Below are 25,361 nucleotides of genomic sequence, written 5' to 3'. Positions count from 1 at the left end.
TATAGGCCAAGGGTGGCAACGTATGTAAATCCATCTCAGCAGATTCCAGTTTTAAATTGTGCATTTATTGGCCATTGTCAGATGATGTAATATCAGGAGCGAATGTATATTTATCTCTTCTTAAGTTAGAGTCCAAAGGAACACTTTTTGTACTTGTAGCCTCTGACTTCATGTCTTTCCTTTCAAGCTTTGTTAACTTAAAAACTTCCAAAATTGGCTACCTATTAGCAATGCAGCCTTTAAAAAAAATATGGGAAAGGGTTGGAGGAAGCGGAAACTCTCTGGTATGCTTTCCTACTACAGGTAGTCCTCAACTTAATGACCACAATTGAGCCCCAAACTTCCATTGCTAAGCAAGATAGTTATTAAGTGAGTTTTGCCCCCATTTTATGAACTTTCTTGCCACAGTTGTTAAGTGAATCTTCACAGTTGTTAAGTTAATAACACGGGTGTTGAGTGAACCAGGCTTCCCCTTTGACTTTGCTTGTAAGAAAGTCACAGAAGAAAATCCCCTCACCCGGGCATACCGCAACTGTCATAAAAACATGCCTGTTGCCAAGCTCCCAAATTACGATCCCATGACTGTGGGGATGCTGCAAAGGTCATAAGTCATTTTCTCCAGTGCTGTTGTAACTCTGATTCCTCACTAAATGAATGGTTGTAAGTCAAGGACTGCTGCATTATATACTGTGTTTCCCCCCAAAATAAGATCTAACTGGAAAATAAGCCCTATCATGATTTTTCAGGTTGTTTGTAATATAAGCCTTACCCCCAAAATAAGCCCCAGGTAAGATCGGCAACCAGACAGACCCATTTAGTACTGTATTTCCTTGAAAATAAGACCTAACCAGAAAATAAGGCCTAGATGTGGCTTTTGGAGCAGGAATTAATATAAGACCCGGTCTTATTTTCGGAAAAACAAAGGTAGCAGAGCAGCGATGGCTAACCTTTTTGGTGCTGAGTGCCCAAAGTGCGTACATGTGTAAACTCCCAAAATGCAATATGAGCACCCCCTCGCGCTTGCGCCCTGCACCCTGCACTCCCATCACCCATTTTTGGCTTCCAGGTTGGTGCAGGTATCAACTCTCCATGTTGTCATAGGGACAGAATGAGTGAAAGTGCATTCCATGCATACGGTTTGGGAGGGGTGCGTCTAAACATGATTTATAACACAGACTGGGTAGAGTAGGAACAGGTGTAAAGTTCAGTAGCAAAAGCACAGGCTTGACTGCGAACAGATATTGCCTATGGTGCACCTAATAAATTATTGGTTTTCTATTGCAAACTTGACTCGATATTTATGAATTAATTAGGGATCATTAGGAAATTTGATAGCAGGAGGCCTTCCAGGTCCAAAACGGGGAATGGGGGGCCTCATGCGGCAACCCCATGCCTTGTTTGGCTTCCGGGTTGGTACAGAAGGCCTTCCAAAATGAGGTGCGAGTATGTGTGTGTGTGTGCGCACGCATGCAACCCCCCCAAATGCAATGCAAGCGCCACACACGTGCTCCCACACGCATGCACATGCGCGTCCCCGCATGCGCCCTGCCCTTCACGCATGCACTTCAGAGACTCATAAGACCAGCTGGGCGGTGGGAGGCATGCGCGCATGCACGTTGGAGCTGGGCTGGAGCGACGGCTGGCGTGCCCACAGAGAGGGCTCTGCGTGCCACATGTTCCCCATCACGGTCTTAGAGTATGTAACTTCCCGCAGTAGAGTTACAATACTATAAAACAGCAGGAGTGGTTGGTTTTCCTTTCAGTTCCAACTGGAATGGTAAAAGCTGAACGACAGAAGGCACGTAAAATTATTGATTTCTCAGTGGAGCTGCCGACATCTTCCTCCTTCCGTCGCTACACCTGTTGCGGCTGGAGGGAATGGCCGCTAAATAATAGCAGGCAGTAAGCAACATTCATTGATGGTAGTTTCTTTGTAGGGCTGCGGGGGGGGGGGGGGGGAGATGTGTTTTCCTCCCCTTTGCGTTTACATCTGACCATACTTTATAAATATAGAGAGCTGTATTAATATAGAAGCCCGCTAGAAGTGCTTGTTTATTGCTGCACTGGGGATTCTCTTCCCACTTTGCCCCGTAAATCAATATTACATTATGGTTACTGTGGTTGCATCATTAAGCTGTGGGAACTGGTGAGTAGTTAGTTCAGAGAATAGAGACTCTAATGAATACCGAGGTTTAATTTTATATCCTTGCTCCATGATGTTGAAAGATTCTAATTTCGGATGGGCAGCTGGTTTATTAATCGCCCAAACTTGTTTTGACCTTAAGAGTTCATATAGGAAAGCTTTAGAAACTCATCCTCCTGCTTTTTTTTAACCTTAATGCATGCAGTCTGCCCCAGAACTGAGGGGAGGAAGGGGAAGCAAGATTTTCCCTATTCATGTACCAATAATTGCTTTTTCAACAGATGGTTTCCTGCACCGAGTTTCACGCTGCCGATTTTCCCAGAATATCATTTGTCTCAACATGATACCCTTAAAGCAGTGTTTCCCAACCTTGGCGACTTGAAGTCCTGTGGACTTCAACTCCCAGAATTCCCCAGCCAGCTATGCTGGCTGGGGAATTCTGGGAGTTGAAGTCCACAGGACTTAAAGTCGCCAAGGTTGGGAAACACTGCCTTAAAGCATAGGCTTGACATCTTGTTAAATTGTCGGCGTTTAAGATTCTTCGACCTAAAAGGAAGGTATTTCAGGGGTGTCATCCATCTTAATCCCAAAGCTTTCCTTAACACGGCTTGCTGTGAAAAATAAACCTACCTTTTGTGGGTGAAGGAAAATGATTCCAGAAGTGAAACGTACAACGAGCTGCTGACTAAACTGGATCGCACTCAACATTTCTCACTACGTGATAAATATTTTCTGGGTAGCAGAACATTATGAAAGCCACTTGGTGAGAAGGAAATATTGCCATTCAACTCAGATTCAGTGGTAAAATGACCCGAGAAACATTATTTTGGAGATGTTATAGGTTTTTCTTTGTATTGTGTTATACGCCTTTCTTCTCTGCATTAAAGAAACAATTTGTCCACCTCCTCAATGTACGCTTTGGCTATTAATCAAAGGTGGTATTCAACAGGTTCTGACCAGTTCTGGAGAACCGGTAGCGGAAATTTTGAGTAGTTCGGAGAAGCGGTAAATACCACCTCTGGCTGGCCCCGCCCCTATCTATTCTCTGCCTCCCAAGTCCCAGCTGATCTGGAGGGAATGGGGATTTTGCAGTATCCTTCCCCTGGAGTGGGGAGGGAATGGAGATTTTATAGTATCCTCCTCCTGCCACGCCCACCAAGCCATGTCCACCAAGCCATGCCCACAGAAGCAGTAGAAATTTTCTTTGAATCCCACCACTGCTATTAATATGTACATAAGTAATAAGAAACTTGATATCCCTTTCTATGGATAGTTCAATAAGATACAGGTTGGGGTGTGGGTGTAGGTGTGTAGCTATAAAACTTACAGAAAAAAGAAGCCAAATAGGAGAAAGGCAGCAGGGGTGGGCTTCAAATAGTTTAGCAACAGGTTCTCTGCCTGGTTGCTGGGTGGGCATAGCCTAGTCATGCCCGGCACCACGGCGGGGTTTCTCTCTCTGTGTTTTCACCCTCCCTAGGCTCTGGAGGATTTCCTAGAGCTTCTGGGAGGGTGAAAACAGCTCCCCGGGCTCCAGAGGCCTTCTGGGAGGCCCGCTTTTCGCTCTCCCGGAGCCTCAACACAGGCCCTGTACTTACCTGGCATCTAAAACGGTCTATGTGGAAACTCGTGGGAGGGGCGGGGTAGGAAGGGCCAGCGGTGGGATTTGGGGGTCCTCCGAACTGGGCTGTTCCTTAGCTAGAGTATCGTGCGAACCCGCAGCAGCCCACCCCCTGGAGAAAGGCTTAGTATTGAAGAAAAATGATAACTGCATAGCTATGTTGGATACATGCTGTGATGATATAGATTGAGGAATAAGCCATCTTTCTGCTTTTCGGATGCTCTGGATTACACTTTCCATCAGCTGCGTTGGAAGTCATACTCCAAAGCATTTTAAGGGCGTTAAGCTGATCGGCCCTATTTTATAGTATGGAAGGATGATGAGAATTTGCTGTTGATGTGATGTAAAAGCAGCAAAGAAAGGAAGACCTGGGTGCAGATCTGCCAAATCTACAAGCCGTGGGCAAAGGGAAAATACATTTGCTCACTGACAAGGGGACTGGATCGGGGATGGTCTTCACTTACTTCCCCTTCTTGTTCTCAAGTGTGAGCATGCGCTTAGCCTTCCGCGCATGTGCTTTGGCTTGAAAACGTGCCTAAATAGAACAGCATAGAGCCGGAGCAGGTGATTTCCACTACCGATTTGGATGCATTCAGTAATTCAAAGAGCCTCTTTCAACTCCTAGGCATCAGTTAAATCTTAGGAGAGCAGTATAATCGTACTTGGATAACAGTGCGGTCTGTGGCTTTAATGAATTCGGAATGGGGTTCTTTTATTAATAATTATAAATATTAATTAATTATTAATTTTCTATTTATTACATTTCTTATGCTTTAAAAACATCATGTTGTCTGGGTATTTAAATTGCTTAACGGCCTTATTACTCTACGCCCCTTTTTCCCAAACTTTGGTAAAATAAGTTCCATGTTTGATAATATTCTGTCTTCTTTCTGTTTGATTTTCAATGTAAGTCTATCCATTTCTGCGCAATCTAATATCTTCTTTATCTCCTCATCTTGCGGTATTTCTTCATTTTCCCAATATTGTGCGAAAATAATCCTTGCTGCTGTTAAGACATGTAATGTTACTGTGTTTCTCCGAAAATAAGACCGTATTATTTCCTTTTGACCCCCAAAATAAGCACTTCGCCTTATTTTTAGGGAGGTCTTATTATTTTTGAGGTGCAGGAGGCGGCGAACATGGTCACCTCCTGGCTGCTGCTGTGTTGCAATATTTTTGGGGAGGGCTTATTTTAGCACATGTGCTCAAAAGCCCAATTGGCCTTATTATCTGGGGAGGTCTTATTTTCAGGGAAACAGAGTAAATACATATCCATTTTTTTTCTGATACCATCCCTAATAAAAACAGTTCAGGTTTGAAATCTACCTGTTTCCCTATTCTTTTCTATCCATCTGTGTATTTCTGCCCAATTTTTTTTAGCTTTAACACAAGCCGATAAAACACATACAATCAAATGTGCCATTTTTAAATTACATTTTCAACATTTAGTAGACATATTTTTAAACATTTTAGCTAAACTAGCAGGTGGTAAATGCCATCTACAAAACATATTATATAAATTTTCTTTATAAGAACTTGCCATGGTTAACCTATAGTTTATTTCCCATAAATTTTGCCATTTCTCTTAGTTCTACGTTATAATAATAATAATAATAATAATAATAATAATAATAATAATAATAATAATAATAATAATAATAATAATAATAATAATAATTCCCATTGTACCATTGTATATTTTATTTGTTCATCCTCCATTTTTAAATTTAATAAGAAGTTATATACCTTTTTAATTAGTTTCATCAGAGTTCAAGGGAGTGGAGTTCTTGGGTATTTCATTTGTTATGGAAGAACCAGTTGTCATCTATACGACATTGGGAATTTGGATATGATATGTCCACTCTAGGGGACGCGGTGGCTCAGTGACTAAGACGCTGAGCTTGTCGATCAGAAAAGTCAGCAGTTTGGTGGTTCGAATCCCTAGTACCACGTAACGGAGTGAGCTCCCGTTACCTGCCCCAGCTTCTGCCAACCTAGCAGTTCGAAAACATGCAAAAATGCAAGTAGAAAAATAGGAAAAATAGGGCCAGGTAACAGCGTTCTGTGGGCCTTCATGCCGGCCACTTGACCATGGAGACGTCTTTGGACAGCGCTGGCTCTTCAGCTTTGAAATGGAGATGAGCACCGCCCCCTCGAGTCAGGAACGACTAGCACATATGTACGTCGGAAGCCTTTACCGTTACCTTATGTCCACTCTGTTGATCTTTGATAGGGAGTTTCTAAGCTCCCAAGGCAGAGGTAGTATTCAGCCGGTTCAGACCAGTTCGCCTGAACCTGTAGTAGAAATCACGGGTGGGTCCACCCACCCGCCCCAGATCTATTTCATCCTATTTACGAATGTTTTTTGAGCAATGCGCATACGCGGAAGGCCAGGCCCATACACGGACAGGCCGTATGCAAGCATACATTTACGAACCAGTAGGGAAGGTAAGTGAAAACCATCCCTGTCCCAAGGGTATGTGAATATTGATGTATACATCTCCTCCTAAAGAAAATGTCTTTCCTAAAAAATATTTCCTAAAGAAAATGTGTCTTTTTTTTTTGTCTCAACAGGCATCTTAACATGGGGAACCTTCTTAAAGTTTTGACGTGCACAGACCTTGAACAGGGACCAAACTTTTTCCTGGATTTTGAAAGTGAGAACTGTTTTTCACTTATGTACTTTACATAAGCCCTGGCTATTTGTTTTATGCATTTTTTGAAAAAGAACCTTATTAGACAATGCCTGAATCATAAATTAAATTCTCTTTTATTGGCTAATTTATATGAGAGTGGGCTACACAAGGATGAAAAAAAAATCTGAGCTTGTGTTAGGAATATTCATTGAGGCAACAATATCCATTTAGGGGGGAAAGGGGGCTATTTTGTTAATTAATTATAGGTTATAGTAAATATGTTTAAATATTTTGTTGGTGCCCACAACTTGCACTCAACTCTAGTGGAACAAATCTTGCAAAGCTAGCAAGTCTCCAAACATTGTGTCCTATTTTATCAGAACCAGGAAACAAATTTCAAAAGAAAAGAGGGCCCTAAAAAACTCATTGGGAAACTGGTTTCATTTGAATAATCACAGTTTTGCAGTTTGAATGTAACAAAACCCCAAGATTAAGTGTCTTCCTTGTGAAATGAAATTGCTGCAAAGCAGCTGGGTGGGCAAGCAAAACATCTGTGCATAACTCTGGGCAAGCAAAATGTCTCATAGGGTGGATGTTGTTGGGAAAATAGGAGGAGGAAAGAAGTACCACATGTTCAAACATCCCTTTGCCCACATCTGTGCGTAACTCTCCTGATTAAGGCCGTAACGAACATTTCCATTTAGAAGTTTCCCTTACGAAGGCTGTGCAGCCCCTTTAGATTCAAAGGAAAAAAGATTCTTTGGCGCCCATAGTGGTAGAGTCATGTCACTAGGTGATAACTCCTTAAGCTATACCGGGGGGTCAGCAACCCGTGGCTCTGGAGCCACATGTGGCTCTTTCATCTCTCTGCTGTGGCTCCCTGTCGCCAGTTGGCTCCACAATTTTGAGAAGAGCTTCCGGTTGGGGGGGAGGGTAAGCATGGCGCGCCAGGAGGAGACTCTATGGCAAAGGGCGGGTCTTCTGGACGGCTCCACAATTGATAGGGCTTTTGGTTAGGACAGGTAGAGGAAAAAGGATGCGGCACTAGGAGGAGACTTTATGGTGGTTGAACCAGACTTCCGGTTGGCTCCAGAATTGAGGGGGGGGCTCCTGTAGGACCTTTGTGGCTCTTTGAGAGTTTAAGGTTGCCGACCCCTGAACTACACCCACCTTTATTGGATTCACTGAAAAGGCAGCCATGTGACCCTGGGAAAAGTTGCAGATACTTTAATGAGATGTTTCCCATTCACTGTAGAATACTTTTTTCCTTTCACATCCAAAGCAGTATACAGCTCAGTGCCTTCTAATTTTTGAAAAGCACTGCTGGAGAATAGAGAAATGTGCTAAATGTTCCTGATTTTGAGTAAAGATTTTTTAAAATAAAATTAGAATACGTTCTATGCCTATGTGGTTTTATAATAATTGTAGTATCTCTTTTTATTAGCCTCTTAAATCACTCAGAATGGTACCTAGCATTTCACAAGATGCTGATCAGTGATAATATTTTTATATTTGGTGGTGGGGACACAGCACAAGAACACATTGCCTGAAAAGGTAATCGATCTACTTTAATCTGCAAGATTCTTGCAATGATATATGAAAGTAAATGGATTAAATGAGATATGCCAAGGCTACCACCAATGTAATAGTTAAAAAGAGATACACTGGTTGATAAATATAAATAAATAAAGGTAAGTCACACAGACATTATTCCAAATGAATTGATGACAAATACATTGTCATCAGCTGTCATAGTGGAAAGGTATTCCAGTAAAGTTGAGAACAGTTGATAGAGTTAGGAATAAAATATGGACATAACATTTGTAAAGAGGATAAATACGTAACCTGATATTCTCTCCTGTGTGTAGATGCTCAACCTACAGAATCAGAAAAGGAAATTTACAATCAGGTAAATGTAGTGTTAAAGGATGCAGAAGGAATCCTGGAAGACTTACAATCGTACAGAGGAGCGGGACATGAAATACGAGAGGTAAACTTCATCGGATATTCAATTCAGGAATCCTGTTTTAAAAGCCTAGCGCCCATGAGCTGCTTTTCAACCAGTGGAAGGCCTCTTGGTATCTTAAGTGAGAAAACGTTAGATAATATTGCTTGTTTATTAGCCTTAACACAATACTTACAAGCATATTCAGTAGGTCAAGAGTCTCGATCAGTGTTTTTCAACACAGTGTTGGCAACTCTGGGTGGACTTCAGCCAGCCTTACTCTGGCTGGGGAATTTTGGGATTTGAAGTCCACCCATCTTAAAAGTTGCCAAGTTTGGGAAAAAAAACTGGTCTTGATCAAGCATGTCTTTAGCAATCAGAAAGGTCCCTTCCAACTCTTGTTATTATGCTATAATATATTACCACGTAGAGGGCTTGCTTTATGCTTTTCCATGTAAGCAATCAATGGCTTGCACACAAATTACATCTATTTCTCATTTGTTGTGTTGCCAACACACTGCTCCCTTTAAAGATAACACTTTATTTAAGGCATCTCCTTTCCCCCACTTTTTGACGCATCAGGATGTGGATCAAAGACTGCCCTTGGGACCGGCAATTCTGTCACTAATACTGTGCCCCCCCCCCAAAAATAAGACTGGGTTTTATATTAATTTTTGTTCCAAAAAACACACTAAGGCTTATTTTCCGGTTAGGTCTTATTTTGGGGAAAATACAGTTCTAAATGCATCCATCTGGTTAACGATCTTAACTGGGACTTATTTTGGGGCTAGGTCTTATATTACAAGCATCCTGAAAAATCATGCTAGGGCTTATTTTTCACTTAGGTCTTATTTTGGGGGAAACACGGAAGCAATAGCACTTAGACTTCTATACCGCTCCACAGTGCTTTACAGCCCTGTCTAAGCGGTTTACAGAGTCAGCATCTTGCCCCCAACAATCTGGGTCCTCGTTTTACTGACCTTGGAAGGATGGAAGGCTGAGTCAACCTAGAACCGGTCAAGATCAAACTCCTGGCTGTGGACTGTACAATTGTAAAGTGAAGAATCACGTGGCCATTCCCAACTTAACAACAGCAATCTCTCAGTTCTGGCTATGGTCATTAAGTAGGCCACCCACAGTCATTAAGCATGATGCCACCTAACTGCAACTTACGACTTCCTGCTGTCTTCCCCATCGACTTTGCAAATCAGAAGCCGGCTTTGAAGGTTGCAAGTGGAGATCCCGTGACCATGGAGCACTGTGCAACCATTGTAAATACACACCAGTTGCCAGTTTGCCTTTGCATCACGAACTTGTTGTAAAAGGTGATCCTCATAGAGCTGCTATTGACCTCCTAGCCTGATGTGTACAGTGAAAATGTTTAGATCCTGTACCTCTCTCTTTCCCCGGAATGTGTAAACAACATGCAAAATGACGCCTCTACTTTGTCATTAGATAATACTAAAGATTGGTGTAGATTGGAGGGGGTGGGGTACAGAAGTATAATGTTACGTCACTTTATTTTATATATTTATGTATTAAATTATTGCATTTTATTCTACTCTTATTTTAAATAGTTTGTATAGGATTTTACTGGTATTATGTGTTTGAACCTTGTACATTGGTATGGCCTATAGGCCAACTAATCAATCAATAATAATAACAAAGAAGATAATATTAAAAGGTTAGGGTAAAGGGGAACTCCTGTTTTAATTTTTTTTTCAGGCAATACAGCATCCCACCGACGAGAGACTGCAAGAGAAGGCATGGGGTGCAGTTGTCCCCCTAGTGGGCAAATTAAAGAAATTCTATGAATTTTCTCAGAGGCTAGGTAAGAGCATTAGCTCATGCCTGCAATAGTTCAGAGTGTTTATTTTATTCAATTCTGCATTTGCACTTCACACATGTTTAGATTAGCAACCTGCAAATCCATCTCAGCATGACAGATGATCGGAGATGACTTTTAAAAACAAAATCACACCCCTACATCATTTTGGCAACTTGCTTGCTGGTGTGTTTGAGTTGCAAATTTTCAGTGTGCCTGTAATTAGGCAAGAACCTGTTTGTTTTTTTCCCTTCCTTTCTTTCGTTCTTTCTTTCTTTCTTCCTTTCTTTTTTTTCTTTTTTTTTTTTTTTTTGGAGGCAGGTTAAACTTGACTGCTTAAACAACACACCAACACCTAGGATTTTGTCATGCTTAAACTGCCCCCTATTTTTGTAACCGTGAATTATGCCAAGATATTACCAACACGTCCCCAGTGTTTGTTATATGCCTGTCTTTCTTTTTTCCACCTTCAAAATAGAAGCTGCTTTACGAGGTCTCCTTGGGGCCCTGACTAGCACGCCATATTCTCCTACACAGCATCTGGAGCGAGAGCAGGCTCTTGCTAAACAGTTTGCAGAAATCCTTCATTTCACGCTTCGGTTTGACGAGCTGAAGGTAAATACAGAGTAATTCCTGAACGGTTGGATGATCTCTGTCACCTTATTGACTGTGAGGTTTTGGTCTCTTTTCAGATTGCGTTTAAAAGAAATAAGGTGTTGTGGCCTGCCAGTGGCCCACAGAGCTGGTGGCAGATTCGGACAGTGAGAAGGCTGGGGAGGAACATGGGTCAGTCCTGGAGTCTGGGGAAGGCTCTGAGGAGGGCTCTATGCAGAGAGGGGGCCAGGTCTGTCTGACAGTTATCAGCTGCCTTCAGAGTCAGACATCAGTGAGGCAGACGAACAGCTGGAGCCTGTTCCCAGTGTGCGCATGCGCAGAGTTGCCAGATGAAGGGAACAGCTAAAGAACAGGGGTCGACTTGAGAGTAAGGCCACAGGTGGACGATGAATGGCCCCTCCCAGAGGAAATAAAAGAGGAGCGAAAGGGGAGTGGAGTTTGCAGGAGACAATTAGTTTGCTTAATTAGTTTGTGACTCTCTCAGGCTCCTTGCCAAGTTTTGCAGATATTGGCCTGGCAGCTCTCCAAGTCAGATAAGGTCTGTGACTGTAAATCCTCTGTTGAAAGACTTTGCTGCAAGTGAATGAGCAGAATTCACAGTAAATTAATAAAATAGTTTTTTATCGGGACAAGGAGTTTGCTTCATGCTCTTGGGAAGCCTCGGTCAGAACATAAAGAGGTACTTAGATGTCTTTCTTCCTTTTTCCGCCTTTTGCAGAAATAATATATTTCTAATATTCTCTTAGAACATTCATATTTACTAGTGAATCTTTTTGTTAGATGAGTCGGGCTATTAATCCACATTAAGAATATAAATAACCGACCGTAATGGTATAAATAAGGGACCTGAATCAAATCAGGAGCTATTATAGTTTTGCATCCTATCCATCACGTCAGTGCAGTCTTCAGAGGAAGAAAAAGAAATCTGGTAATCCTGATAATTATACCCCAGACCCACCATTTTTGCTTATTTATATTTCGGAGCATCACTAATAAGCCAATTGACTAAGCTTTATATATGATCAGGTCATGAACCATGATCATCAATGCTAGTGAAGTGACTTGGGCTTGAAATGCCATTTTATTTATATTTATTTATTAGGCTTCATAGGCTGGCTGGGGAGTTTGGGCCAAACTAGAAGGCTGTGAGTTCTAGTCCTGGCTTAGGCATGAAAGCTGGGTGGCTGACTTTGAGTCAATCATTCTCAGGCCAGTCCATCTCATAGGGTGGTTTTTGTTGGGAAGATAGGAGAAGGAAAGAAGCATCACATATGTTCAACGCCCAGAGTTACCTATTAAATAATAAAGGCAGGATTAAACAAAATCAAATGTGTCTAATTTCTCCACCTTTTACAATTTAGAAACTCAGCCCGCTTTTGAACAAGTTAAGGCCAGGGGTGGGATTCAGCCAGTTCGGGCAAACGGGATGCTAATTTTGCATCTGGTTCACCAAACCGGTGGTTGGAAGGAACTGGCTGGCCCCGCCTACCCCTCCCCACCCTCTCAGGAGTCTCCACACGTCCCGTTTTGGATGCCAGATAAGTGCAAGGCCCGTGTGGAGACTCTGGGAGGGCAAAAAACGGGCCTTCTGGAAGTCCTGGAGCCTCGGGGAGGCTGCTTTCACACAAACACACACACCCCCGAGGCTCGAGGAAAGCCTTTGTCTCCTGGGGAAGGCGAAAAGCCCCTCCCCCTGCCGTGGTGCAGGAGGCCAAGTAGGCCACGCTCCCCATGGCCACACCCATCCAGCAACTGGGCAGAGAACCGGCTGCTAAATTTTTTCAATCCCACCTCTGGTTAAGGCAAAGGTTGACATTTCACCTAATAAAATCACAATAATTAGATTGTGAGAGTCACCAAAACGTAACAGTGTTCATGATGGACAGGCATAGCAATTACGTATAAGGAGATCAGAAAGCGGAAAGGTGTAGAAAACCTCACAAGTTCACCCAATCTTAAATGTGATTTCAGGATTCCTCTGCCTCAAGAACGGGCATATTCTCCCCTCAAATGTCATGTATGGGGGACACATGGGATCCTGGTTCACAAGATTTGGCAATTAATGTTTTCAGTATTTCATGGAGGTTCTGTGGGCGTCATTTTGCGGTATCAGAAACTGATTTGTTCAGGCTTGTTTGTAAATTTGTCACGAGGTTCTCGGTATCTTGACTTTGTCTTTTGGTTTTTTTAGATGACAAATCCTGCAATTCAGAATGATTTCAGTTATTATAGAAGAACCTTAAGTCGTATGAGAATCAACAATGTCCCAGTAGGTAACCTTTATAAGTAGACTAGAAGAAAATAACTCCCTGTGTTCTTTTTCACTTGACCCGTTTAATCATGCAAACATTTGTTTTAACTTCTGGTAGGCAGAAGGGGAAAACGAAGTAAACAATGAATTGGCCAACCGAATGTCCTTATTTTACGCTGAAGCGACACCAATGTTGAAAACCTTAAGTGATGCCACAACAAAATTTGTTTCAGAGGTATGTGCATGAATTGGTTTTCGTCAACACAGATTGTTTTGGAAAACGATTGTGCCTTTTTGTGACTGGTTCGCATAAATCTTATTTTGGGGATTTCAGTGGAGAGGAAGGGTGAAGCCTTGTCAGTATTATGAATTGTTCTTCACGGACAACAAGAACTGTGTAATGTTGCTCAGGGAGCTTTATTTATTTATTTCGCAAATTTGTGTAGCTGCCCATTTCATAAAAAAATTACTCTGGGCAGCTTACAAGTAGAATAACAAAACCATATCACAATATCTCTATGCCTGCCTGCCTGCCTGCCTGCCTATCGATCTATCTATCATCTATATCTATCTATCTATCTATCTATCTATCTATCTATCTATCTATCTATCTATCTATCTATCTATCATCTATCTATCTATCTATCTATCTATCTATCTATCTATCTATCTATCAATCATCTATATTTGTCTGTCTGTCTGTCTGTCTGTCTGTCTACCTACCTACCTACCTACCTATCTATCTATCATAAACAAGAACAAAAATGAAAATATAAAAGAAGATATTGATAAAGGAGAACACTATTAGGTCAGGGTTGAATGAGAGTGCTCTCTGACCTTGATTATTTCCTTGCAGGTGTTTTATTACCCTGCTAAGGAACATCATCAGTGCTAGTCTAGCATTGATGATGTTACCTAATTTGAGCAATGAAATATCTGCAAAAACAAAACAAAACAACCAAGCTCAGAGAGGCATCCAGGGCCTCTCGGCGTCATTCAGCCTCATACAATGCAGGTCCACCATGGGATCCCCAAGGAAGAACTGTGCTTTAAGGCCCGTAGAGATCCTCAGTCATCCAGGTCATGGTTGTCCCAGAGGTGCTTTTTCAGGAGGCAACTGGACTTCCTTGTTATTTCTTTGAAGACGTTTTGCTTGAATGAGAAGCGAAACGTCTTCAAAGCAAAAACAAAGGCCTGTTGCCTCCTGAAAAAGCATCTTTGAGACATGCGTTAAGGCTTTCCAGGAGACTGACAAAGATGGGGTTAATATCCCCTTGGAGACTGAAGGTTCAGAAGATGGGGGCCACAACAGAAAAGATGCATCTCCAGAGTCCCCCAGAGCTGCTAATTGACAGGACCTGGATCATATCTCTTCTACTAGGCTTGATTAGATGGGTAGATAGTTATAATTGGAAAGAGGTGATCTGTCAAAGGCCGACTCGCTGTGCACTTTTGTTCACAGCCAGACAAGAGAAACCAGGGAGGAGAGGAGAGGGGTACGATTGGAATGTATGAGGGGCCTGGGAGGGAATTGAAGAATTCATGTGCACAGTCTGTGGCCTGGGAGAATATCAACACCTCGAGGTCGAATGATGAGAGCCTTCTGAGCCGAGCTGACTGTTTCCCAAAACAAAGAGATTGCACTAGATTGGGGGACAATGGCCCCGGGGGGGGGGGGAGGTAAAAATGGGGATTTTATCTATACAGTTTTTCGCGCGAAAACTTCAGAACTGGCTTTGCTTCTACTGTGCCTATATTGATCTATCTATCAGTAAAGTTACCCTCTTGGTAAAATAATGTCCCAGGAGTTTCTTTTGCTGTATATACCATCGGGGCAGTTCACATGGCCCTTCAGATAAGATCCTATAGCTTTAATCGGGCTTTAAAAGTCAAATCCATAAGGCCTTGAACTGCAACTAGCAGCAAACTGACAACCAGTGCAACTCCCAGAGCCAAAGTGTGGCTGTGCATTTTCCGCTGGTAAAATGCATTTTGTGCCAGCAGAAACTTTGGGGTGCTCTTTAAGGGTCGCTCCAGGTAGAATACAAACCCATTAGACCACAGAATCTCTGAATATTCCTCCTATTTCTCAGTTTACAATCGGGAGAAATTGCTCAAATAACCGCTGGGACATCCTTAACCATAATTATTATTATTACAGACAAACCCCCCCCCCCTCCCATGAAGAAAGGGCAGGCAAAAACGATGCTCCCAATCGCATTTTACTCCCTTTTTCTTCCTTACCCATCTGTTCACAGAACAAGAATTTACCTATAGAAAACACCACGGATTGCTTAAGCACCATGGCCAGCGTTTGCAGAGTTATGCTGGAAACCCCGTAAGTAGAGCCATCCCTTCCAGATGTCATCATTGTCAAATGCAGGTAGTCCTTGACTTACAACAGTTCATTTAGTGACCGTTCAACATGACGACGACGGCATTGGGGGCAAAAAAAGGCTTGTGACTTGTTTTTCACACGTCGTAATGTCCCTGAATGTCACGGGATCAAAATTCGGACGCTTGGCCACTGTGATTCATATTTATGACTGTTGCAGCTTCCCGGGGTTCACGCGACGCCCTTTGGCGACCTCCTGACAAGCAAAGTCAGTGGGGACGCCAGACTCACTTAACAACTGTGGCAAGAAAGGGCATAAAATGGGGCAAAATTAACATAGCATCAGAAATGTTGAGCTCAATTGTGGTTGTAAGCGAAGGATTACTTGTACCAATATGCATAGGCCCTTTGCTGTGCATGCACGCGCCTCCCACCAGCCAGCTAGTCTTCCGGACACACACGCATGCGTGTAGTGGTATGGGGAGGTGCATGCGAGGGTGGTGTGCGTGGGGGATGGAGGGTGCATGCATGGGGGGTGCACGCATTGCATTTTGGGGGTTCGGATGTGCATGCTTTGGCCACTCAGTCCAGAAAAGGTTAGCCATCACTGGTCTAAACCGACCAGGCAAGGAAATATAGGAATCATTTTTAATTCCTTCGGTTCACAGATAGTTGGCTATACTGAACTGGCCCTGGACTTACTCATAAAGCTAAGTGACATCAGGTCTGGATGGGAAGCTCCAGAGATGTCAGCTAGTTTGGGAAGTCAAGAAGTAAAACGCAACAAAAACAGAAGGAGGCCTAGGGCAAACCACTTCCAACACGCTCCCAAGAAAAGCACATGGACCTGTTGAAGAAGTTACTAGATCCTTATCTTAACCCAAAGGAGTGTTTACTTTGCAAATGAGAATTGTTAAATATAGGTAGTCCTCAACTTACGACTGGTCACTTGGCGACAGTCCAAAGTTCTGACAGACCTACCTGGCAGATACTTAAAACCCGGATTCAAAGTTCTAATGGTTGCATTCATTGGTCATTGCCATGAGATGACTGTTGAACGTCTAGTGACCAGTATGAGAGAGTGAGAGTGACAACACCAAATTTAACACACCAGCTCCCCCTTCACGCTTGAGACCTTTTAACACTGAGTCACATGACACCAGGGAAGGAAAATGGCTACTTGGGTCCCATTTGGCCCTGATCACTTAAGGGTGTGCTCACTTTTGTTGCCAGCAGTTTAGACATGAATGGCTGTGTGTTGTGTTATTTTGAGGGGACAGCACATTTATGCTGTTATAAAAGCTATATACTCGCTACTTCACATTGTAGCCAAGTGTCATTTCTTCAGTGTTGTCACATGAGAAGATATACTTAAAATATTTACAAAAAGTGAGGGAGTGTACTCACTTCTGTATGTAGTGTCACGCGAATGAGTTTTACAATGGTTTTGTTGAAAAATTGGCGTTTACTTCCATTTTTCGGCAAAACCACACCCATATCGAACCATTGGTTTGTGTAGCGACGGTGGTGTTTGCTTAACAACCGTGGCATTCTCTTAACCTCAGGTGCAATAAAGGATCGTAAAATCAAATCAGGTAGGTTGCATGACTGACCATTGCATGGCCCTCGCCAGGTATCGCTGTGAAGGTCATAACCCAAGGATTATCTTACACAAAAGGATAGAGCCAACTTTGATTTTAACAAATATGGGAGCAACTCTTACATGTTGGCTTTTTATTCCTGGAAAGATTTGGAAGAATCTCTGACGAAAGTTGCCATTACTTTAATACCTTTTATAGCCTAAAATATATGTTTGGTGACTTTCCCCCCCTTCCTCCTTCTTGCTTGACAAGGAAGTATTTGAGTAGTATTTTGTAAATTTTCAATTAACGTAAATGAGGGTTTTTTTTTCCAGTGGGTGAGAATCCTCATCATTACGATGAATTTATTGGCACAAGTAAAATTGTAAAAGACTTAAAGAAATTAAAATCGGTAAAAGAAGGAAGGGTAAAGTCAGCCAATCACTTCATTCTGGTCTCTGCACGCACACACATGCACACACACACATGCACACACACAAATGCAAACACACACACACACAGATAAACACAAAGCTGCACTTGTGTTAAAATAGCCGGAACCTTTCTAAATTGACAGAATATTGCAGAATGGCAATCTCCTCCCATCCCTCTCCCAACCGCTGAGGTTGTTGCAACATATATAGAACAAAGGCTGAGGCCAAACCTATTTTCCTTAAATTAGCTTCCTCTTCTCCTCAAAGGAATCCTTTCAACCCAGAAGTTGCTTTTAGGGTAGGAATGGGGGGGGAGTTGGGGCAGATCTTTTCCCAGCCATTGGAGAGAAGAGGAAAAGGAGAGAAAGGGAAGGAGGGAGATTGAGGGAGGGAGAAAGAGAGATTGAGAGAGAGATTGAGGGAGAAAGAGAGAGATTGAGGGAGAAAGAGAGAGAGATTGAGGGAGAAAGAGAGAGATTGAGGGAGAAAGAGAGATTGAGGGAGAAAGAGAGAGAGAGATGGAGGGAGAGATTGAAAGAGAGATTGAGAGAGAGAGACTGAGGGAGAAAAACAGATTGAGAGAGAGAGATTGAGAGAGAGAGATTGAGGGAGAGCTTGAGAGAGAGAGAGGGAGGGAGAAAAAGAGAGATTGAGAGACAAAGAGAAATTGAGGGAGAAAGAGATTGTGAGAAAGAGAGATTGAGGGAGAAAGAGAGAGAGAAAGATATTGAGGGAGAAAGATATTGAGGGAGAAAGAGAGAGCGATTGAGGGAGAAAGAGATATTGAGGGAGAAAGAGAGAGAGATTGAGAGAGACAGAGAGAGAGATTGGGGGAGAAAGAGATTGAGGGAGAGAGAGAGATTGAGGGAGAAAGAGAAAGATTGAGAGAGAGATTTAGGTCATTATTTAGGTCTCTTTCTCCCATGGTTTTATATAACCTCACGTTTTCCAAAATGCTGGGTCACAAACACATTACTCCTTCTTTTAGTTTGATCTGTTTATCCAAGTAGTGTGTTAAGAAGAGAGGGGTCAGAATAGAGTAGAATAACTTTTTTGTCACTATAAATGCATACTAATTGGCCTATATTAAAATGAAATTGCGTTGCACACAGCTCTCAAAGGGTCTCCACCTACACTCTACACTACATAAAGATGACAAAATAAAAAAATGAATAAACAAATACAAAATTATGTTTATACCCACATATATTGTTATATGACACGGAGAAACCACACAGCCTAGTTCAGATATAATAATAATATAATAATATTTATTTCTCAGCCGCACCCTCTCCCGGCATACAATAAAACACATAAAAATACAAATATGGACAAAACATACATATAATATAGACGTGTACAAGGAGGAGGTGGGCTGATGGATAAAAACAATTAAAATCACAATATTAAAATCCCCTAAATAAATGAATAAATTACAAAAAATAAAAAACCCGTCAGGAGCGATATAGTAAGATCATGGTTGAGGGGCCAGCGAGGGGTGGGATTTGCAGATCTGCCAAACTGTGCAGAATCTTAGCTACAGCATTGCCAAAACCCATGCGAACCTGCAACAGCCCCACCCCTGAAATAGAACCATAAAATACATTTTGCCTCTGCCCTGTCTCATCATCAGGTGATGGCGACCCTAAGGAGAAATAAAGACTGTTTCCCATTTTCTCCCAGTAGAACTAATTGCGCCCCGCTTAAAGAGCAGATGGAGTGACATTCATCTTAGAGAGATTTTGCCACTTTCAGTTTTAATATTCTCTTACGTTTAGGGGGAAACTCTCAGTTTATTTCTTGTGGGAATACTGTTAAATATTTCAACACTGGAGATGCGTTCCAAGGTGAATGGTAGTTTTCTACATGTTTTCACCTCCTACATAGTTAAAAAAAAAAGGTATGAAACTGTCTGTTTTGCCTACAGTACAGTCTGTGTAAAGTTGAAGCCTTTTTAAAAAAAATATATAAAGGCAGCTTTCTCCTTTGAGAACAATATCAAATTTAAGGAGAGCCAGTGTGGTCTGGTGTTTAAAAGCATAAGGCTAGAAACCAGGCGAACGTGAATTCTAGTCTTGCCTTAGGTATGAAAGCCAACTGTGTAACCTTGGGCTGACCACCAGGAGACTGTGAGTTCTAGTCCTGCCTTAGACATGAAAGCTGGCTGGGTGATTTGGGCCAATTACAGGAGACTGTGAGTTCTAGTCCCGCCTTAGACATGAAAGCAGCTGGGTGCCTTTGGGCCAATCTCCAGGAGACTGTGAGTTATAGTTCCACTTTAGGCATGAAAGTTGGCTGGGTGATTTGGGCCAATTACATTGTTCTCCATCCTGAGTTGTTTTGAAAAAAAATAATAAAAGCAAGATATGAATAAATAAATTTAAAAAATAAAGTTCGGGAGCTGAGTCAGGTCTCATGGAAAGAAAGATTTGATAACAATAGTTGTTTGTCATACTTGATAAGCTTAATTTAAGACTCCATAAATGTCTGCCCTACAATCTCTCATGGCAAACGTAGGTCATGTTTTGGGAAGCTATTGAGCTGAACTCACGTGGTCACTTCATGGCTGCTGCTGGGTTGCGATATTTTCGGGGAGGGCTTATTTTAGCCCATGCACCCAAAAGCCCAATTGGGCTTATTATCCGGGGAGGTCTTATTTTCGGGGGAAACAGGTTATGTTGTTTCAGCTTTTGGTAATCTTTCTCTGTGTTGTTTCTCCAGGGAATACAGGAGCAGGTTTACAAATGAGGAGACCGTATCCTTCTGCCTGAGGGTAATGGTGGGTGTCATAATCCTCTACGACCACGTACATCCAGTGGGTGCTTTTGCAAAAACTTCAAAAATTGATGTAAGTTCTGGGTTTGGATAGTTGAAATGTTCCTTTTCGTTGCTGAATGGGTTGGGGGACAGACGGACATTGGGAGGGCACAGAGGGCTAATTATAGATTGGAATGATTATTTAGTCCACAGTATCCAACCTTTAGACAGCAGACTAAAAAACAGAGACATCACCCTGACAACAAAAGTGCGTATAGTCAAGGCTATGATTTTCCCAGTTGCAATGTAAGGCTGTGAAAGTTGGACCATAAGAAAGGCTGAACGCCAAAGAATGGAGGCCTTTGAACTCTGGTGCTGGAGAAGACTCCCGTGAGTCCCTTGGACTGCAAGGCGATCCAACCGGTCAGTCCTAGAGGAGATCAACCCTGACTGCTCTTTAGAAGGCCAGATCCTGAAGAGGAAATTCAAATATTTTGGCCACCTAATGAGAAGGACGGACTCCCTGGAGAAGAGCCTCATGCTGGGAAAGATGGAGGGCAAAAGAAGAAGGGGACGACAGAGAATGAAGTGGCTGAATGGAGTCACTGAAGCAGTAGGCATGAGCTTCAATGGACTCCAGAGGATGGTAGAGGACAGGAAGGCCTGGAGGAACGTTGCCCATGGGGTCACAATGGGTCGGACACGACTTTGCAACTCACAACAACATCCAACCTTTGCAACCCTAAGTCTTCATTTGAAGAGAGCAACCATGTGACCCTCAGATATTTTTTTCTTAAGAGTAACCCTGCCTGCTTCCTTCCTTCTCTCAGATTTATCCTCCCCTGATCATCCTTATTGCATCTCTCTTAGCCTCTTCCAATTTCTCTGAATCCTTCAAACAGAGCCCAGCGGGATCTAACTGAAGCAGAATAAAGGGGAACCATTACTTCCCGTGATTTGGCAACGATGCTTCTGTTGAGTCAGACCAATAAGTGTTTTTATTGCAACATGGTTTCTAATTCAGTTTGCAATCTAGGACTTCTCCATGATCTTTCCCCTAAATATTCAATCCTAGCACATTTGGAATTCGCTCCCCAGGCAAAGCCCTTGACGCTGTTTCTGTTACGCTTCTCTGAAACAATACTTCTTCCCTTTCAGATTTTGGGAAGCTTTGCACATTTTGGCTACTGAATGAGAGCCTTTAGAAAAAAAACTCTGAAAGGTACAGATAGTCCTCGACTTATGATCACAGTTGAGCCCAAAATTTCTATTGTTAGCGAGACAGTTGTTAGTGAGAGTTTTGCCCCGCTTTACGACTTTTACGGTTTTACAGCAACCGTCTTAAATATGAGTCAATTACCAAGCACCTGAATTTTGATCGTGTGACTACGGAGATGCTGCAACGATTGTGTGAAAAACGGTCATAAGTCACTTTTTTTTTCTAGTGCCGTTGTAATTGAATGGTCCCTAAATGAACTGTTGTAAATTGAGGACTACCTGTACTTTTTTTTTTTTACAGAACTACACTCAGATCATTTTTTCCAGCCTATCAACTCAATTTTAAACTTTACTTCTCCTAACGTATTGTCTCCCCTCCAATTTTGTATCAGCTTCAAATGGGAGACACATTCTCTACACCAGGGGTCCCCAAACTTTTGGACCTCATGGACCAGTACCTTCATAATTTTAAATCCTGTGGACCACTAATATCATCTGCCTAATGACTGGCTGGATGGGTGTGGCTAGGTGGTCATGTGACTGGGTGGCCGTGTCCAACTTGATGTCACTCATGTCAAGGGGCACCTCGCCAGCCTCTACTCGCCCCCCCCCCCAGCCACTCCTCGCCTGCCCGCCCTGGCTCCTTAGGGCTCCAACAGGAAGCAGTTGTTGGAACTAAGCAGCCATCACGAGAAAAAGTTGGCAAAACAGCTGGCTCAGTTCAAATTGGATCTGACTGAGAAGGAGGCTCAGCAGAAGCACCTCACTTGAGGACTACGAGCATCGACTTTCCAAGCAGACCTGCGGGAGTGCAAGGCCAGCACCTGGAGTCTCACTGGGCTGAGATGGTCAGCCAGTTCCAGGCCATGATGCAGTCCCACTGGAACAAGGCCCTCCAATTCTTTACCACCAGCGGCACTTCCCTCCAGCCTTCGCCCAAAGCCTCACACCAGGAGGCTGAAGCAGACCCCAAGTCGGAATTTTTCCCCCTCCCTCTGACCCGCACAAAAAGACCCCAAAGGGGGAGACTCTCTGCAGCAACACAAGCATTCATTGCACGTATCCAGCCCAGGGGCCGTAGTTTGAGGACTCCTGATTTAGTGCAATATAACAAATGCAAATATTCTGCAGACCACCAAAATTTTCTTACAGGCAACCGGTGGTCCACGGACCACCAGTTGGTAACCACTTCAGTCCAAGTTCCTACAACACGCTGATTACAAGCAGATTAAGTGGGCAGGAAAGCATTCCAATTAAATGGATAAATAGGTAGATCAATAATTATACCCACTTCATCGAATTGGAGAGAAATATCGAGTGAGGGTGCTAATCAATATTTAATCTGCAATCTTCCTGTAATTTGTTAGGGAAGCTATTTGATCAAAAATGAGATGATTTTTGAAAAATGGGATGTAGCAAGAATTGTTCTTGACAAATCCATGCTGGCTTGATTGTTTTTTAAAAGTGCTTACAAACAGATCTGTTACTATAGCATCTCCCAAGGCATTGGTATCAAAACGATGGATCTATAGTTTTCTGCATCTTTGGTCTTCCTTGCTCCTCTTTCTGAAGATAAGATTTCGGTTCTCTAGGGAGTCTAATAATAATAATAATACCCAAATATTTGGCCAGCCCATTAAGGTGGTTCTTTCAGTATTCTGGAATGCATTTCATCTCGCCCTGGAAATTTAAGTTCACAACTAGACAGAGCTTGAGAAAACGTGTGCTGCAGTTTCTTTGATTTTTTTTTTTTTGTGGTGGCAGGTTTTTTTAAAAAATATTATTATTAAGTTGTCATTTTAAGAATTTAGGTGACTTACCCTGACGCCAAGTTTGGATATTTCCTAAAATATCCAATCAAAAGGTCTTTGCATGAATCAGTTTGCTGAAGTTACAGGTATGGGATTACTGCATCACGTCTAGACATTCGTTGAAATACTATACTTTGTTTCTCTCTCCCCCCCCCCCCCCTGTTTTATGGCACTCTAGATGAAAGGATGCATCAAAGTTCTCAAAGACCAGCCTCCAAACAGCGTAGAAGGCCTTCTAAATGCTCTCAGGTACCTCACAAGCCCTCTAGTGTTAAGCACAATTGTTGCGTTTTGGATGTGTGTGTGTGTGTGTGTGCGTGCGTTTTTTAAAATCCATCTTGACATAGAGTGAATGCCCTTCAGTTTGAATCCCAGAGGTTTGCATGGAGTTGCTAGCTGTGGCTCTCTTGCTTCCGAGAAACATATTTGTAAGAATTACCGTATTTTTCAGATTATAAGACACACCTGACTATAAGACGCGCCTAAATTTAGAAGAGGAAAACAACAAAAAAAGGTTTTTGGCCTCTGCACACCTCATTTTCGGCCCCTTTTGGGTCCTTTTTTCTACCCATTTTTGAGGCTTTTTGGCCTGTTTTCAAGGCTTTTCTTGGCCCATTTTCGAGAAAGAAAATGGGACAAAAAAGCCTAAAAAACAGGCTGAGAAAGGGGCCTGCGGGTGGGCAGGGTTTCAGCAATATTTGGTCTATAAAATGCATGGACATTTTCAATCCCTTTTGGGAGACAAAAAAGTGTGTCTTATAGTTGGAAAAATACGGTAGCAAGTCCTCCATCCTCTTTCATTTGCTGGTTAAACAATAGTGCAAACACATTGCCTGAAGCTGAGGGATTTTAACTATCCTGACATCAGCTGGGAGACAAACTCTGCACCAAGTGGAAGATCCAACAGGTTCCTGAGAAACCTAGCAGAGAACTTTGTGGTCTATGTCCAGTGGTTAGGTGACCATTTAATGTTACAATGGACCTGAAAAACCTTTTTTTTTTTACAATTTATGATGGGGTTCCCCCTCCCCACCCCACCCCCCAGAAACCATCATTTATTTCTGGTTTCCAGCAAAATACACCCCTTAATGGATTCACTTAACAGATCGAGTTCATTTAATGGCTGTGACGTTCACTTAACCATCGCTGCAAAAAAGGTTATAAAATCAAGCATGGTTTATGACCATTGTGACATAACCAAAATTGCAGGCTCAATTATGGTTGTCAATCAAGGACTACCTATATTCCTTTTTTTCCCCTGTGGAAAAAATGCACCATGGCTCCAATACCTGGTATTGCCCCTTGGACAGATGTAACCTCAAGTAGGTATTTCTTATAACCATCCACCGATCTATGACATCAACTAAAAGGAATTTTCCTCCACTTCTCCAGACCCCCCCCCCCATTTTTTCCCAGTTGTGCGGAAAAAAATGAGGGGATTATTGCATTATAGCCCATTTTTAAACCACCCCTCAGTGATCTTTCATCTGGGTTTTGACCTGGCCGTTCCAGAACCTTCCTTCCTCCTTCCTTCTTTCCTTTCTTTTTCCCCCTCTCTCCCTCCCTCCCTTTCTCTCCTTCCCTAGGTTGGTTTAGTAGAAGATTTAGGGTTCCTGTCATAGTTGCAAGGCCAACTTTTGGTTGAGCTTCAGTTTTCTGACAGGTGGTCTCACTTTATCCTCAAGCATCCTCTGGTACAATGAAGAATTCACAGTCGGTTCTTTGATGGGAAGCTGGCCCTGATGCCACAAAACAGCCCCAAATCATAACCTTTCCACCACCATGCTTTTCCGTTGTTTTAGGTTCTCCAGGAGGAGTGCTGTGTTTGGTTTGTGTCAAAATGTCTTCTGGCATTGTGGGTCAAATAAATCTCATCCAGAGAATCTGTTGTTCCAGAACTCCCACCTTTTAATCAACTTTTTAATGTGGAATTTTAATTGCCTCTTTTAAAAAAATTATGTACAGTTTTTATGTTTTAAAATGTCATTTGTACACCGCCCAGAGTCCCTTGGTGAGAAAGATGGGAGAGACACAGAGAGAGTAAGAGTGTGTGTGTGTGTGTGTGTGTGTGTGTGTGAGAGAGAGAGAGAGAGAGAGGGAGGGAGGGAGGGATACAATTGCACTATTTAGCATCATTGTGGTGACATAGTGTTAGAATGCAATATTGCAGGCTAATTCTGCCCACTGCCAGCA

At 42.5% G+C, this 25,361-nt stretch overlaps 1 protein-coding gene across 1 annotated transcript in view; it reads left to right on the top strand.

Moving 5' to 3' along the window:
• The window catches only part of CYRIB (CYFIP related Rac1 interactor B), a 91,338-nt gene that overhangs the window by 64,825 nt on the left and 1,152 nt on the right, over window positions 1-25,361 (top strand). Inside the window, exons 4-12 of the mRNA XM_081949878.1 lie at window positions 6,336-6,418; window positions 8,266-8,387; window positions 10,068-10,173; window positions 10,646-10,782; window positions 12,974-13,051; window positions 13,152-13,268; window positions 15,292-15,371; window positions 20,104-20,230; window positions 23,347-23,417. Of these exons, the coding sequence (XP_081806004.1) occupies window positions 6,346-6,418; window positions 8,266-8,387; window positions 10,068-10,173; window positions 10,646-10,782; window positions 12,974-13,051; window positions 13,152-13,268; window positions 15,292-15,371; window positions 20,104-20,230; window positions 23,347-23,417 (911 nt within the window). The 5' untranslated portion in view covers window positions 6,336-6,345. The remainder of the gene's footprint in view (window positions 1-6,335; window positions 6,419-8,265; window positions 8,388-10,067; window positions 10,174-10,645; window positions 10,783-12,973; window positions 13,052-13,151; window positions 13,269-15,291; window positions 15,372-20,103; window positions 20,231-23,346; window positions 23,418-25,361) is intronic.

The sequence above is a fragment of the Natrix helvetica genome, assembly GCF_964273705.1.
Source record: "Natrix helvetica genome assembly, chromosome: 4".
Lineage (NCBI taxonomy): Eukaryota > Metazoa > Chordata > Lepidosauria > Squamata > Natricidae > Natrix > Natrix helvetica.
Note: the sequence above shows the minus strand (reverse complement) of the source record. Positions and strands in the feature narration are given on the sequence as shown.